The sequence below is a fragment of the Pholis gunnellus genome (genome assembly GCF_910591455.1).
Source record: "Pholis gunnellus genome assembly, chromosome: 3".
Taxonomy (NCBI): domain Eukaryota; kingdom Metazoa; phylum Chordata; class Actinopteri; order Perciformes; family Pholidae; genus Pholis; species Pholis gunnellus.
The window spans coordinates 29,090,617-29,106,552 of record NC_136529.1 but is presented as its reverse complement, the minus strand read 5'-3'; the positions used below and the strand labels follow the sequence as shown (position 1 = coordinate 29,106,552).

Genomic DNA, 15,936 nt, shown 5'->3' with positions numbered 1-15,936 from the left:
TGTGTGTGTCTGTGTGTGTGTTAGGGCTCAACAGGAAGTGACAGCATTAATGGTGCTGAGGTGAGATGTTCTGTGTGTAGAATATGGAGTATAAAGAGTTCGGGTTAAAGAGTACTACAGTAGTAAAAGTACTCATTCAGAGTAGTATTTGTAAGAGTTTTACTGTAACTTTATAAAATGTGTGTTCATTTAAATGAGAGAAAGATAGAACTTTATTTATCCAGAAGAGTTTTATTAAAGATTACAACAGAAGAAGAAGAATATATATATAAAGATATACCAACATAAAATGAATAATAACGACACAAAATAGAATAGAAGCAGATTCATTTAATAAATAAAGAGTCAAATTCAACATTAAAGACTAAATACAAGAGTAAAAATACAAAGTGTATAAGAAGTGATACTAACAGCAGTGACTCATATATAACATATAAAGGTAGTCTTCACTGCTGCTGGTACTATTGAAGTGTAAAACCTGTATTTTATACACTGAATAAAGATATTTCATAAATACATAAACGGTCAGGCTGCAGGTCACCAATGTGTAGATTTAGTCCAACAGGTTATGAATATTTAAATAAATCAAATAAGTCACTATATCGACCACTTAAAGGAAAATTATTATTATTCAGTTTGTTGAACTTCCTGTTTGATCTTCATCAGTGAGGATGATGCAGAGCGGGGGGGCGGTGAGGACATGAGCACATCTGACAGATGGAGTCCTCTTTCAACGCCGTAGAGCTCCGGGAGCTGCGGGGGGGCGGAGGAGGAGGAGGAGGAGGAGGAGGAGGAGGAGGAGGAGGAGGCCGGAGAGGAGTGTCCCCAACCTCGGCGCCCTGGAAGGCTACAGCGGGCTGCGCCGCCCGGGGGTTCGAGAACGCCTCGTACGAGCAGGACGAGGAGCACGAGCTCCGCCAGCAGGGGGCGACGGAGCCGACCGGTGGTCAGACCTCAACCTCTGGAAACAGCAAGGTACCGCTGTGTTTACACAAAACAACGTTTAAATACAGCAAGGTACCGCTGTGTTTACACAAAACAACGTTTAAATACAGCAAGGTACCGCTGTGTTTACACAAAACAACGTTTAAATACAGCAAGGTACCGCTGTGTTTACACAAAACAACGTTTAAATACAGCAAGGTACCGCTGTGTTTACACAAAACAACGTTTAAATACAGCAAGGTACCGCTGTGTTTACACAAAACAACGTTTAAATACAGCAAGGTACCGCTGTGTTTACACAAAACAACGTTTAAATACAGCAAGGTACTGCTGTGTTTACACAAAACAACGTTTAAATACAGCAAGGTACCGCTTTCCAATGTCTAAATACAGCAAGGTACCGCTGTGTTTACACAAAACAACGTTTAAATACAGCAAGGTACTGCTGTGTTTACACAAAACAACGTTTAAATACAGCAAGGTACCGCTTTCCAATGTCTAAATACAGCAAGGTACCGCTGTGTTTACATAAAACAATGTTTAAATACAGCAAGGTACTGCTGTGTTTACACAAAACAACGTTTAAATACAGCAAGGTACTGCTGTGTTTACACAAAACAACGTTTAAATACAGCAAGGTACTGCTGTGTTTACACAAAACAACGTTTAAATACAGCAAGGTACTGCTGTGTTTACACAAAACAACGTTTAAATACAGCAAGGTACCGCTTTCCAATGTCTAAATACAGCAAGGTACCGCTGTGTTTACATAAAACAATGTTTAAATACAGCAAGGTACTGCTGTGTTTACACAAAACAACGTTTAAATACAGCAAGGTACCGCTGTGTTTACACAAAACAACGTTTAAATACAGCAAGGTACCGCTGTGTTTACACAAAACAACGTTTAAATACAGCAAGGTACCGCTGTGTTTACACAAAACAACGTTTAAATACAGCAAGGTACCGCTGTGTTTACACAAAACAACGTTTAAATACAGCAAGGTACCGCTGTGTTTACACAAAACAACGTCTAAATACAGCAAGGTACTGCTGTGTTTACACAAAACAACGTTTAAATACAGCAAGGTACTGCTGTGTTTACACAAAACAACGTTTAAATACAGCAAGGTACCGCTGTGTTTACACAAAACAACGTTTAAATACAGCAAGGTACTGCTGTGTTTACACAAAACAACGTTTAAATACAGCAAGGTACTGCTGTGTTTACACAAAACAACGTTTAAATACAGCAAGGTACCGCTGTGTTTACACAAAACAACGTTTAAATACAGCAAGGTACCGCTGTGTTTACACAAAACAACGTCTAAATACAGCAATGTACCGCTTTCCAACGTTTAAATACATTAAACCAACGTTTAAATAAACCAACGTTTAAAAACCCACCAGATGTTTTAATTAACGTACACAAATGTAATGTTCCAGTGAAGAGAAGAAGAAGAAGAAGAAGAATAAGAGCAGGGCGAACAGAAGCTAGGAGGTCTAATTATGTCGGTCAGGTATTGATGACGCAACACATTCTGAAAACATGTTTTCATTGATTTGGAGTTGAGGGTTTAATTTGACCGCTGCGGTCAGAAGAGTTTCATTCTGTTCACACAAAGTTCCTGCTGCACTCAAAGAGGAACTGATTAGATTTTGGTGGTCAAACATCAAACGTCACTGTGACCTCACCAACACGTTCGGCCGTAACTCAAGGACTCATAGTTTCACACAGATGGACGTAGACGTCGTGTCGACTGGTTGGTGGAGGCCTGAATCTAGATTTTATTCACGTGTTACTGAAGCCGCTCACAGGACTCCTCAAACTCAGCTTGCTTGTGTCTGGATGGTTCCACACAACACGAGATCCTGTTAGACACGTTTGGTGGGATGACCGGTTCTAATAAATACATATTCATTCATAAAACCGGTCATTGATTGAACCTGTATCAGTTCTTCTTCTTCCTTTGCTTTTCTCATCCTCGTCTTCATCATTGTTGGTTTACTCTCGTTTGTCCTCTTTTGTCTTCTGTACTTTGTGTCCTCTCTGTCTCAGAGGGAGCAGCAGCATCGGGATCTCTCTCCTCGGTGCTACGATGAAGAGGAAGGAGGAGGAGGAGGAGGAGGAGGAGGAGGGCAGGAGGAAGGACATGACTTCACAGAGTTCCACCCGTCTGACGACCACTCGGCGGACTACGGCTTCATCTTCGCTCTGGTGTTCCTGGTGAGCGGCATCGTCCTCGTGGTCATCGCCTACACCATCCCCCGAGAGGCCAAAGTGGACCCGGACTCGGTGTCGGCCCGGCAGATGGAGAAGCTGGAGATGTACTACGCCCAGCTGGGCTCCCACCTGGACAAGTGCATCATCGCGGGCCTGGGCCTGCTGACCCTGGGCGGGATGTTCCTGTCCGTCCTGCTCATGGTGTCCATCTGTCGGGGAGAGATGCACCGGCGCCGCGCCGCCTTCGTCCGGCCCAAGAGGACTTACGGCTCCATCAACCTGAGGATGAAGCAGCTGGCCACAGGGGAGGTGGGAGGAGGAGGAGGAGGCGAGGACGGAGGGGAGGAGTTTTTGGTGGAGCGGAATAACATACAGCCAGGTCCGAGCCGGGACTCCAAATCAGAACCAGGACCCAGCAGGAATACTCCTCTTCCTCTTCCTCTTCCTCCTGCTTCGTCCTCTTCTTCCTCTTCAGCTGCTGCTCATGGAGTCATGTGACTTTTCTTGCTGCCTCCTCTGAGTGAGATCCAAAATGGGGATGCAAAATGGAGCAGGATCCCCCTCAATGGTGCTGACAGGACGAAGCACATGTTGAGCACAAAGGCTTCAACCAGCGTTACTGTGGAGGACACGTGTCCTCATCACAGAGGACCAGAGGTACGTTACCAGGAGGACACGTGTCCTCATCTCAGAGGACCGGAGGTACGTTACCAGGAGGACACGTGTCCTCATCACAGAGGACCGGAGGTACGTTACCAGGAGGACACGTGTCCTCATCTCAGAGGACCGGAGGTACGTTACCAGGAGGACACGTGTCCTCATCGCAGAGGACCGGAGGTACGTTACCAGGAGGACACGTGTCCTCATCTCAGAGGACCGGAGGTACGTTACCAGGAGGACACGTGTCCTCATCTCAGAGGACCGGAGGTACGTTACCAGGAGGACACGTGTCCTCATCGCAGAGGACCGGAGGTACGTTACCAGGAGGACACGTGTCCTCATCGCAGAGGACCGGAGGTACGTTACCAGGAGGACACGTGTCCTCATCGCAGAGGACCGGAGGTACGTTACCAGGAGGACACGTGTCCTCATCGCAGAGGACCGGAGGTACGTTACCAGGAGGACACGTGTCCTCATCGCAGAGGACCGGAGGTACGTTACCAGGAGAAAGAGCACATTGGTGGAGGTGGACGGTCGTGTATTCTAAAATATTTAATCAGTTTCACATTTAAAAGCACATGCTGGGGTCAGAGGTCACTGTGTTTATGAATAATATCTGATGTCATTACGGTCATTTAGAGGGAAGTGATGCTGCTGAGAAAACATTTAGAATCAACGGGGAAGATTGAAAGTCCTCATGTCCTGCAGGAAGTCAAAGACCAAACAATGTGCTTTCATTAAACCTGCAATAAGTTCATGAAGGATTAACTGTTTTATTATGATAATATTTCTGTTTATTATTCTAATGAATGAATATTTATCTGAATATCTCTGAAGCTGAATTCAGAGTTCACGGTTCAACTCATTAGCTTGAGAAGCTATTTTGTATGCTAACATATTAGCATCTATTTTCAATGAAGTCACCAGATGATGACATCATTAACATCATTGTGAAATTAAAGAGATTAAATAAAGTTGACCACAAAGGACGCTATAAAGTACCTTAAGTTATGTGTTTGTGTGTTTGTGTGTTTGTGTGTTTGTTTAGCAGGACAATGTACACCTGATTGCACACAAGCCAACATTACGGTTGTGTTTGAATGTTGTGTACGTGTGTTTTGTGCGTATGTTGTGGAAGGACTCAATCAGCTCTTGAAGCAGGTCTGGTGAGTGTTTGTGGAGGCGGAGCCAAACCACACACACACACATCAGTGAATTAAACGAGCTTCTCCCAACTCATGATGAGCCTCACACACACACACACACACAAATAAATATCAATTATGTTTTATTTAATATTATCTCTAACCAGCATCATTCCTGATCATAACTAACAGTGTTTATTCATCTGTAAACCTTCTTTCTCGTGAAGTGAGAACATCAACACGTAAATAAATAAATAAACTAATAAATTAATTAATTAAAAAACAAAAAACAAAAACAGAACTCTTCGTTTCACAAATCCAACGTCTCCTGAACCGTCTCCTCGTGTTTATCATCAGCATCACTTCCCGACATCCTGCAGCTCCGTCCTGCGACTAACGAACCTTTAATTATGAGTTTCATATGTAAACAGATTATTGTTCTTTTCTGCCTTAACGAGGAAACAGACAATAGATTATGCTAATGAGCTAAAGTCTGTAGAGTGAGCCAACTAGCCAAGGTTACCGTAGCCACACACACACACACACACACACACACACGCACACACACACACGCACGCACGCACACACACACACGCACACACACACACACACACACACACACACACACACACACACACACAGCAGTAGCATTTACTCAGAGACTATGAATGTACGTTGACGCTGTCGGTCACATGGTGTCAACAGTCACGTGGTTTCGGTGCAGTCGCCTTGGAAACACTGGTGTATGAACATTTCTGCTCTTTTGTATGATTCTGTCTTCATAGATGTGTGTTTAATAATAGTTTAATAACAGTTTAATAATAAAGGGATATTTAGCAGAGGTACAATAAAGCAGGACTGTCACATGTTTAGCCTTCAAAGGTTTAAGGAATTTATTCCATTCAGCTGAAAAATGTCTGAATGAAATGATGAATATAGAAGTTTATGAAATGATTATGTGTTCTTTTTGTGAATGCAATATATGACTGAATGAAAGTAATATTTAGAAATAAAGGACTTTAAAGGGATGTTTCACTGAAGGGGTTTCTACCGTCAGCTGGGGTAAATGTTGATGAGTAATAGAACATGAACTAGTGTCTGTAGTGTCTGTAGTGTCTGTAGTGTCTGTAGTGTCTGTAGCTGTAATGAACCATGTTAATGTTAACGGTGACACCAGGTCACAGGCTTGTTTTATTCATACGATCTATTTATTGTTTTACTTCACAGTTTTCTCCTCATGTTGTTTTGTGCTCAAATTAAAACGCTGAAGACAAATTTGAGCAAAAATCATTTATAATTCATCTGCCAGACGAATAATAAATAATGATTAAAATGCTTTTTCTTATGTAAGTCGTGTTTTAAGCATGACTTTATAATATTTGTAACTTTTTATGGGACATATTTCATTTAGTCAATGTGTGTTATTACAAACAGAAGAAGCGTTGCTTCACTGTATTCTATGAACATTGTGTAACTTCAGTATGTTGCTCTATTCATATTATATCATAATAAAGTGTTTATTGTTGATGATTATTCATTTCATATTTTAAAAATCTTTAAAATCTCCTCAAGAGCCGAGATCAACGCAATTAATCAATTATAGTTGAATGTCGGGAGTTTTTAATGTTTATAACTGAAGAAAGAGATAAATATTAAAATATATCTATTGAACACACACACACACACACACACACACACACACACACACACACACACACACACACACACACATGTATATATATTATATATGTGTATATAAATATGATTTTTTAATGTCATCATTAGGAGAAACACCCGTCTCCACTGACAGTTAGAAAGCGGTGAATTTGCATGTTATACGTGAAATATGATTTTTATTAACGTGACCGATATAAGTTTTGATTTTGTCTCTTGAACTTCTGTTGATGTGATCGAGTGAAGTATTCAGAACCATTACTACAGTAAAAGTACTAATAACGTACTATCAAAATACTGTTTTATGACAGACCGTAATATGATGTTTTATGACAGACCATAATATGATGTTTTATGACAGACCATAATATAACTTTTTATGACAGACCATAATATGATGTTTTATGACAGACTATAATATAACTTTTTATGACAGACCATAATATGATGTTTTATGACAGACCATAATATGACTTTTTATGACAGACCATAATATGATGTTTTATGACAGACCATAATATGACTTTTTATGACAGACCATAATATAACTTTTTATGACAGACCATAATATGATGTTTTATGACAGACCATAATATAATGTTTTATGACAGACCATAATATAACTTTTTATGACAGACCATAATATGATGTTTTATGACAGACTATAATATAACTTTTTATGACAGACCATAATATGATGTTTTATGACAGACCATAATATGACTTTTTATGACAGACCATAATATGATGTTTTATGACAGACCATAATATGACTTTTTATGACAGACCATAATATAACTTTTTATGACAGACCATAATATGATGTTTTATGACAGACCATAATATAACTTTTTATGACAGACCATAATATAACTTTTTATGACAGACCATAATATGACTTTTTATGACAGACCATAATATGACTTTTTATGACAGACCATAATATGACTTTTTATGACAGACCATAATATGACTTTTTATGACAGACCATAATATGACTTTTTATGACAGACCATAATATGACTTTTTATGACAGACCATAATATGACTTTTTATGACAGACCATAATATGACTTTTTATGACAGACCATAATATGACTTTTTATGACAGACCATAATATGACTTTTTATGACAGACCATAATATAACTTTTTATGACAGACCATAATATGACTTTTTATGACAGACCATAATATGACTTTTTATGACAGACCATAATATAACTTTTTATGACAGACCATAATATGATGTTTTATGACAGACCATAATATAACTTTTTATGACAGACCATAATATAACTTTTTATGACAGACCATAATATGACTTTTTATGACAGACCATAATATGACTTTTTATGACAGACCATAATATGACTTTTTATGACAGACCATAATATGACTTTTTATGACAGACCATAATATAACTTTTTATGACAGACCATAATATGACTTTTTATGACAGACCATAATATGACTTTTTATGACAGACCATAATATGACTTTTTATGACAGACCATAATATGACTTTTTATGACAGACCATAATATAACTTTTTATGACAGACCATAATATAACTTTTTATGACAGACCATAATATGACTTTTTATGACAGACCATAATATGACTTTTTATGACAGACCATAATATGACTTTTTATGACAGACCATAATATAACTTTTTATGACAGACCATAATATGACTTTTTATGACAGACCATAATATGACTTTTTATGACAGACCATAATATGACTTTTTATGACAGACCATAATATAACTTTTTATGACAGACCATAATATGACTTTTTATGACAGACCATAATATGACTTTTTATGACAGACCATAATATGATGTTTTATGACAGACCATAATATGACTTTTTATGACAGACCATAATATGACTTTTTATGACAGACCATAATATGACTTTTTATGACAGACCATAATATGACTTTTTATGACAGACCATAATATAACTTTTTATGACAGACCATAATATGACTTTTTATGACAGACCATAATATGACTTTTTATGACAGACCATAATATAACTTTTTATGACAGACCATAATATGATGTTTTATGACAGACCATAATATAACTTTTTATGACAGACCATAATATAACTTTTTATGACAGACCATAATATGACTTTTTATGACAGACCATAATATGACTTTTTATGACAGACCATAATATGACTTTTTATGACAGACCATAATATGACTTTTTATGACAGACCATAATATAACTTTTTATGACAGACCATAATATGACTTTTTATGACAGACCATAATATGACTTTTTATGACAGACCATAATATGACTTTTTATGACAGACCATAATATGACTTTTTATGACAGACCATAATATAACTTTTTATGACAGACCATAATATAACTTTTTATGACAGACCATAATATGACTTTTTATGACAGACCATAATATAACTTTTTATGACAGACCATAATATGTGTTGCTCAGGATGAATGTGAGGAATGTACGAACACAGTTGGGGCCAGCGGGTCGAGGGTTAATGTTACTGCAGCAGGTCTGTGAGTCGTGTTCATGTCTTTTAGTTCTACTTTGTATTTTATCAGGTTTGTAACTTTTCACTTTGAACATTTTCAATAAAGTATGAAAGGATGAAGAGTAAACAGCAGCTCTGTACCTAATAAAGTGACCAATTACTGTTTACATGAGATCTAATACGAGGCAGAAGAAAACAGTGAGAAGCTGACATGTGCTGAGCAGATATATATATGTACTGTACATACTGTATATATATATGTACTGTACATACTGTGTATATATATGTACTGTACATACTGTATATATATATACTGTACATACTGTATATATACTGTACATACTGTATATATGTACTGTACATACTGTATATATATGTACTGTACATACTGTATATATATGTACTGTACATACTGTATATATATATGTACTGTACATACTGTGTATATATATGTACTGTACATACTGTATGGAAGTAATCAGAGTACTTCAGGTTCCGGGCAGCAGAGGGCGCCACATCACTGAGACAGGAAACAGTGATCAGTGATGGAGACATGTGATTGACTTCTAATCTTTACATGTTGACTTTAAAAATCATAATTAGAAAAACAAACAGCAGCAGTGTGGTACGGAGCTTTGGTTTCCAAACTGGGGTCCAGGGTCCCCTAAGGGACCCCTAAGGGACCCCTAAGGGTCCTGTAAGAGTTTCCCTGCAAAATAACCACTAAATGTCACTAATGTGTCATTGTAACACTCTCTGGTTTATGAGACCTTGAAACAAGAACATAAAACCCCCGACCATGCATGGATTACACCTCCGGCCTTCACCTACAAAACATCAAAACATCAGAACATCAGAACATCAGAACATCAGAACATCAGAACATCAGAACATCACGCAAAGAGACACAAAGTAACCAGGAAAAGGCTCACGATGACCTCACAACGTGAGCCTTAAAATCAGAATCAGAATCAGAATCAGAACCGTTTATTGCCATGGTATGTTGAACATACAAGGAATTTGACATGACGGGAAGGTGCTTAACATTTAACAATCAACAACAACAACAACAATCAGTGCAAGTAGAAACAAAATAATATTAATATTGGGATATAAAATAAAGTGAAACATAGAATAAGGATGAAATATAAAACAAAGTGAAATATAAAATAAAGTGAAATATAAAATAAAGTGCACAAACGAACCGATAACAGGACTATAAACAGGTAGGATGTGTAGTGTAAAAGTGTCGAGTGAAATACGGATCGAAGGGATGCAGGGGAGTGACCGGTAGGAATTTTTCCTGGGGATGACAGTCAGTGGGGGTCCCGGGCTCTGTTAATGAGCCCGACTGCGGAAGGGAAGAAGCTGTTCATGTGTCCGGAGGTCTTGGTCCTGATGGACCGCAGCCTCCTGCCAGATGGGAGGAGCTCCAACAGTTCGTGTCCAGGGTGAGAGGGGTCGGCTACAATCCTTCTGGCTCGCTTCAGGGTCCTTGAAGCGAACAAGTCCTGGAGGGACGGCAGATTGCAGCCAATCACCTTCTCAGTAGAGCGGATGATGCGCTGCAGTCTGCGCTTGTCCTTGGCAGTGGCTGCAGCGTACCAGACCGTGATGGAGGAGCAGAGGATGGACTCAATGATGGCTGTGTAGAAGTGCACCATCATTGTCTTTGGCAGGTTGAATTTCTTCAGCTGCCTCAGGAAGTACATCCTCTGCTGAGCCTTCTTGGTGATGGAGCTGATGTTCAGCTCCCACTTGAGGTCCTGGGATATGATGGAGCCCAGGAAGCGGAAGAACTCCACCGCGTCAACGGGGGAGTCACACAGGGTGATGGGGGCTGGTGGGGCTGCGTTCTTCCGGAAGTCCACAACCATCTCCACTGTCTTTAGAGCGTTGAGCTCCAGGTTGTTCAGACCACCAGGTCACCAGATGATCAGTCTCCCACCTGTAGGCGGACTCATCCCCACCAGAGATGAGTCCAATGAGGGTGGTGTCATCCACGAACTTCAGCAGCTTGACGGACTGGTGACTGGAGGTGCAGCTGTTGGTGTACAGGGAGAAGAGCAGAGGGGAGAGAACGCAGCCTTGGGGGGAACCGGTGCTGACGGTCCGGGAGGCTGAGACGTGTTTTCCCAGCTTCACGTGCTGCTTCCTGTCAGACAGGAAGTCTGTGATGCACTTGCAGGTGGAGTCGGGCACGTGCAGCTGGGAGAGCTTGTCATGCAGCAGAGACGGGATGATGGTGTTGAAGGCAGAGCTGAAGTCCACAAACAGGATCCTGGCGTAGGTTCCTGGGGAGTCCAGATGCTGGAGAATGAAATGAAGGGCCATGTTGACTGCGTCGTCTACAGACCTGTTGGCTCTGTAGGCGAACTGCAGGGGGTCCAGGAGTGGGTCAGTGAGGGTTTTTAGGTGGGACAGGACCAGGCGCTCAAAGGACTTCATGACCACAGAGGTCAGGGCGACGGGCCTGTAGTCATTAGGTCCTGTGGTCCTTGGTTTTTTGGGGACGGGGATGATGGTGGAGGCCTTGAAGCAGGCTGGAACGTGGCATGTCTCCAGGGAGGTGTTGAAGATGTCTGTGAACACCAGAGACAGCTGATCAGCACAAACTGTCACAACCTGCAGGTCTGGCTCCAGACGGGGCCCCGGATCCTCTTTTACGAGCGGGGTGCTGTGACTCCTTTATGGCCGACTCATGCAGGGTCAGTGACTCCTTTTAATACCAGAGAAGTCTCCAACAACTTCAGAACAAGCTGCTAGATTTGACACTCGCCACGAGGGTTTGGAAAGTCGCCAGATTTAACGAGAAAGTCGCCAAGTTGGCAACACTGGCACCAGCTAAATATGTCCCCAGAGCAACATAGGACGTAACAATGGTTCCTATCACATATTAAACCAAACAAAAATCCATCTTCATACAAATAATAATATATAAACAAGCATCTTAAAGCTGCTGCAGATGTAAAAACAAACACATTTAACTTACCAGAGCTGCTGTTCACTGTTTAAAGACAAAGTCCATCCTCCTTTCTTTGTTAACAAAGAGTTTAATCTCACGGTGTTCAGTTCATCCGTGTGTTTTAGTTCCAGTCAGAAGTCCTTCTGGATTCATGGACGCCAGTGAAGACAGTCGAGCCTCCTCAGTTGTGTTTCTTGAACACGTTTTAATGCGTTTGAGGCTGAACATGTCGCTCCACAGAGGCAGCAGATGTTGGGATCGTCACCGCCCAACATGTCACGCTAGCCCACTGACCAATCACGTAGCTGTAGGCCAGCTAGCAGCTCTGACACGTCAAAGAATACGCCCACCATGTCAAACTAAAGATCTGATTGGTTGAACACTATGACAATCAACAACATCGTCCCCATTCACTTAACCTGCACATGGATTCACTGGTGAGTCTGCAGGCCTGGGGCCTCTCTTCTACCTAGAGACACAGAGGTGAACTCTGATTGGATCAAAGCTCTACTTAAAACAAGCTGCACTGAAGCAGAGCAGCTGAGGAGCACAGTAGCTGTGCAATGAGAAGAGAAGATAATATTACATTATAAATAGCTGTAACTTTGTGATTCTGTCAGGACCAGCAGAGAAGGTCTTGCTGGCCCTGACGGCCACCACAGCATGAACATAATACATGTCTGGGTTTGTAAAGTGGTAATTAAATAAAATTTAATTAAATGTCTGTTGAGTCACAAACACAATGGTATTAAGCTGATGGCCCACTGATTAAAGTATTGAAGTAATTATATATTTGCAGTATTATGAAGTGAAACAATGCTGTATTAACCCAAACCCAACACTTCCTGCTGCTGCACCGTCACAATAAAAACATTATAGCGACTTTTATTATGAAGGAAATGTAATGTGTCTGTCAGTGAGCTGTGAGTCTACAGATCACTCTGAACTGTGTCACGGAGTGAAGAAGAGTCAGCAGCAGCTGTTAGACGAAGAGGTAAACTCGCTCACAGAATGATGGAAACAGATCAAAGCGCTACAGTCTGCTGAGGATTCTGGGACCTGGAGTCTCCAGCCAGGACTGAACTGATTGACACTTCAATACAGTAATAAAACATCTTTAGGATGGTGTTACAGCTGTACCTCATTGAACCAAACTCTTGGCATCTGGTTGGTTTCATTGGTGCTATAATGAGAAAACAGAAGAGTTTAAGTGTTATGTTATATATTATATACTTTACAGTGATAGAGTCAGAACTTAGATGTGAAGTTGGCTTCGCTGTGAGCTGAAGACCGGCCTCCACACGTGCCTCTGAGTGATGCTGTGAGTTACATAACCTCTCGTTGCTCAGTCGGGGACACTTGCTGCTTTGTCTCGTATCTGCAGAGCCAAAGACAACAAACCGGAGCTCCAGAGACGCTGAACCCTCGGCCTCCTTCCTGACTCCTGCCTCTCACTTCCTGCCATGCTGAAAGGTTTTTACTAAATCCCTTTAGATGCTGACGTGTTGGTCCATTGTACTATTGAAAAACTGACAGAACGGACTCCAAATATCACGCGTGAGCCGTAATGTGTGGTTTCTGAGAGTTTTGCAGACTTTAGGAAAGTGAATAATGGTGAAATAACTCATAGAACCATGCATGTAGTCCACATGGTTGAAGAGCAGCTCTTGGAGAGGCACCAGCTCATTCTGGTAATTAAAGCGAAGTGGACTCACTGTGATGGTTTTGAGGCATTATGGCCGACGCCATCTTTTTTTCCATCCATCTTGTTTTTTTGCGACCAGAAGTGATAAGAGAGGGTGGAGCTATAAGTTCAATGTTAAAGTGAAAACACACTAAAGGGTTAAAGTTGTATGACGACAACTCTCTGGTGTCGACCTGTCAATCACTGTGTAGCCCCGCCCCTAAAGCATCCCCTGCTTTATGGTCTGTGTGACTCTAAATGGACCATCATGTACTAAATGAACATCACGCTGTATTGAAGAAGACTTGAAACCAGAGATTGAGACCATAAACTCATGTTTACAATGTTTACTGAGGTAATAAATCAAGAGAGAAGTAGAGTCATTTTCTCATAGACTTCTATACAACCAGAGGAGTCGCCCCCTGGTGGACACTAGAGAGAATGCAGCTTTAACACGTGAAGCTTTGGAGTCTCTTAAAGAACCAGAGGTTTGTCTCCTGGTTCAGATCCAGCTTTCAAACATCAGGGTTATAGATTATAGATTACAGGATGCAGCATAAAGCACACAATGACATTCTTAATCTAGTAGCTGGTTGGTGTAAATGGAGCTGACGGGGCTGATGGGGGAAAGTGGAAACAGGTGAATGAGGGCGTCGGGTGAACTTCATCTGGTGGAAGGATGGGGAGCGTGAAATCCAGAAGGTTCCTAGGAGACGCATGGGTCTAAGGTCAAATAAAAACCAAAACATAGAGGAAAAGGACTTTTATTTTTGTGATTCCAACCTTTAAATCATTAAAGTTATTGTCGTGCAGATATAGATCAGTGATCTGTGCTCTCATCAGATGAAAGGCCACCTCTCTCTCCAGACCTCCAGCATCTGCTTTTCATTTCCTTCATGATCCCAGAGTCAGCACGGATGAAGGTGTCTCTCCTGACGCCCTTATTATGTTTTGGATTACAGGAGAATATTATAGCTGGACCGTAGAACGCGTACGTGCACAGAGGAAGCGTTGACAGGGAGGAAAGTAAAACAGCTTCCAGGCCGTCGTACGTGAATTATAAGTAAGAATCTCTCCAACGAGTCCAACAGTTTGAGCTCATATCAACACCGGAGAGCTTGAGGATGACGTGACTGTCACTTTACCTGAGGTGAGCTTCAGGAAACAACAGGTTAAACAGAAGGTCTGGGCTCAGATACGTCTCTGTGGACCACCGTGTGGATTCGAAGGCCAGAAGAACTGGTTCCAGAGCAGCAGCACCGACACGGTGCTGGTCTAGAACCAAGAAGCGCTTCCTCCAAGTGGGCTGGAGGCCGGATCATAGAGCCCAGAACAGATGAACAGTACAAGGACCAGCAAGAAGGACTTTGATGAAAACATGTTTCTGTTGAACTTGGGCTTTGTGTGTCCACCATAACAACAGGAACCGGACTGACTCTCCATTTCTGCTGCTGTTTATCTTCTGGTGCAGCTAGTGATGCGCTGTGAAGAGGTGAGATCAGGCCGATAACACGGAGAGATGTTTATATTACTGTCTGTTATCTTCAGGGTGCAGCCTCAGCAGGCCGATAAAGTGTTCCAGACGTCTCCTTCAGAGTCCTTTTCCAGCTCATCCCTGGAGCCCCGAGGCCTCAGGGTCCCTCCAGAGGGTTCTGGGTCTACTTGGTGACTGTACCAACGTAACCTGTGAGTTCAGTGCGTCTGCTGCCCTCCTGTCCTCCACCGACCCCTCAGACGCTCTCTGAACTCCTTCGTCTTTTAATTGAGGCATTCGCTGTTGGAGTTTTTTTGCTGTTGCATGAATATCACCTCAACTCTTCGACTGCTGCCGTGGAAAAGACGGCGCTGCCTCGATCACAGCGGGAGGCCGAGGAGGAGGAGGAGGAGGAGGAGGAGGAGGAGGAGGAGGAGGAGGAGGAGGAGGAGGTGAGGCTGGACCACACATGAGTGTGTCATGAGATACTAACACCACAGCAGGTAGACGGCTCCGGGACCCTGAAGGTCCACTTCCGATACCTCGGAGGTAGGAGGAGTTTCATTTGTGCTGGTCCTGGTTTAGCCGGTTCATCCACAGATTGAAACACATTAGAGCTTCTTTACTAAAACAACTG

The 15,936-nt window shown here is 41.7% G+C and overlaps 1 protein-coding gene across 1 annotated transcript; it reads left to right on the top strand.

Annotated features, from left to right (window-relative positions):
• Positions 1-717: 717 nt before the first annotated feature.
• Positions 718-15,104, top strand: tmem74b (transmembrane protein 74B; the record flags this gene model as incomplete). The annotated part of the gene is made up of 4 exons (XM_079156637.1): positions 718-975; positions 3,014-3,658; positions 3,748-4,321; positions 15,055-15,104. 4 exons carry the CDS (start codon positions 718-720, stop codon positions 15,102-15,104), a joined length of 1,527 nt encoding a protein of 508 aa, XP_079012763.1.
• Between the last annotated feature and the right edge of the window lie 832 nt (positions 15,105-15,936).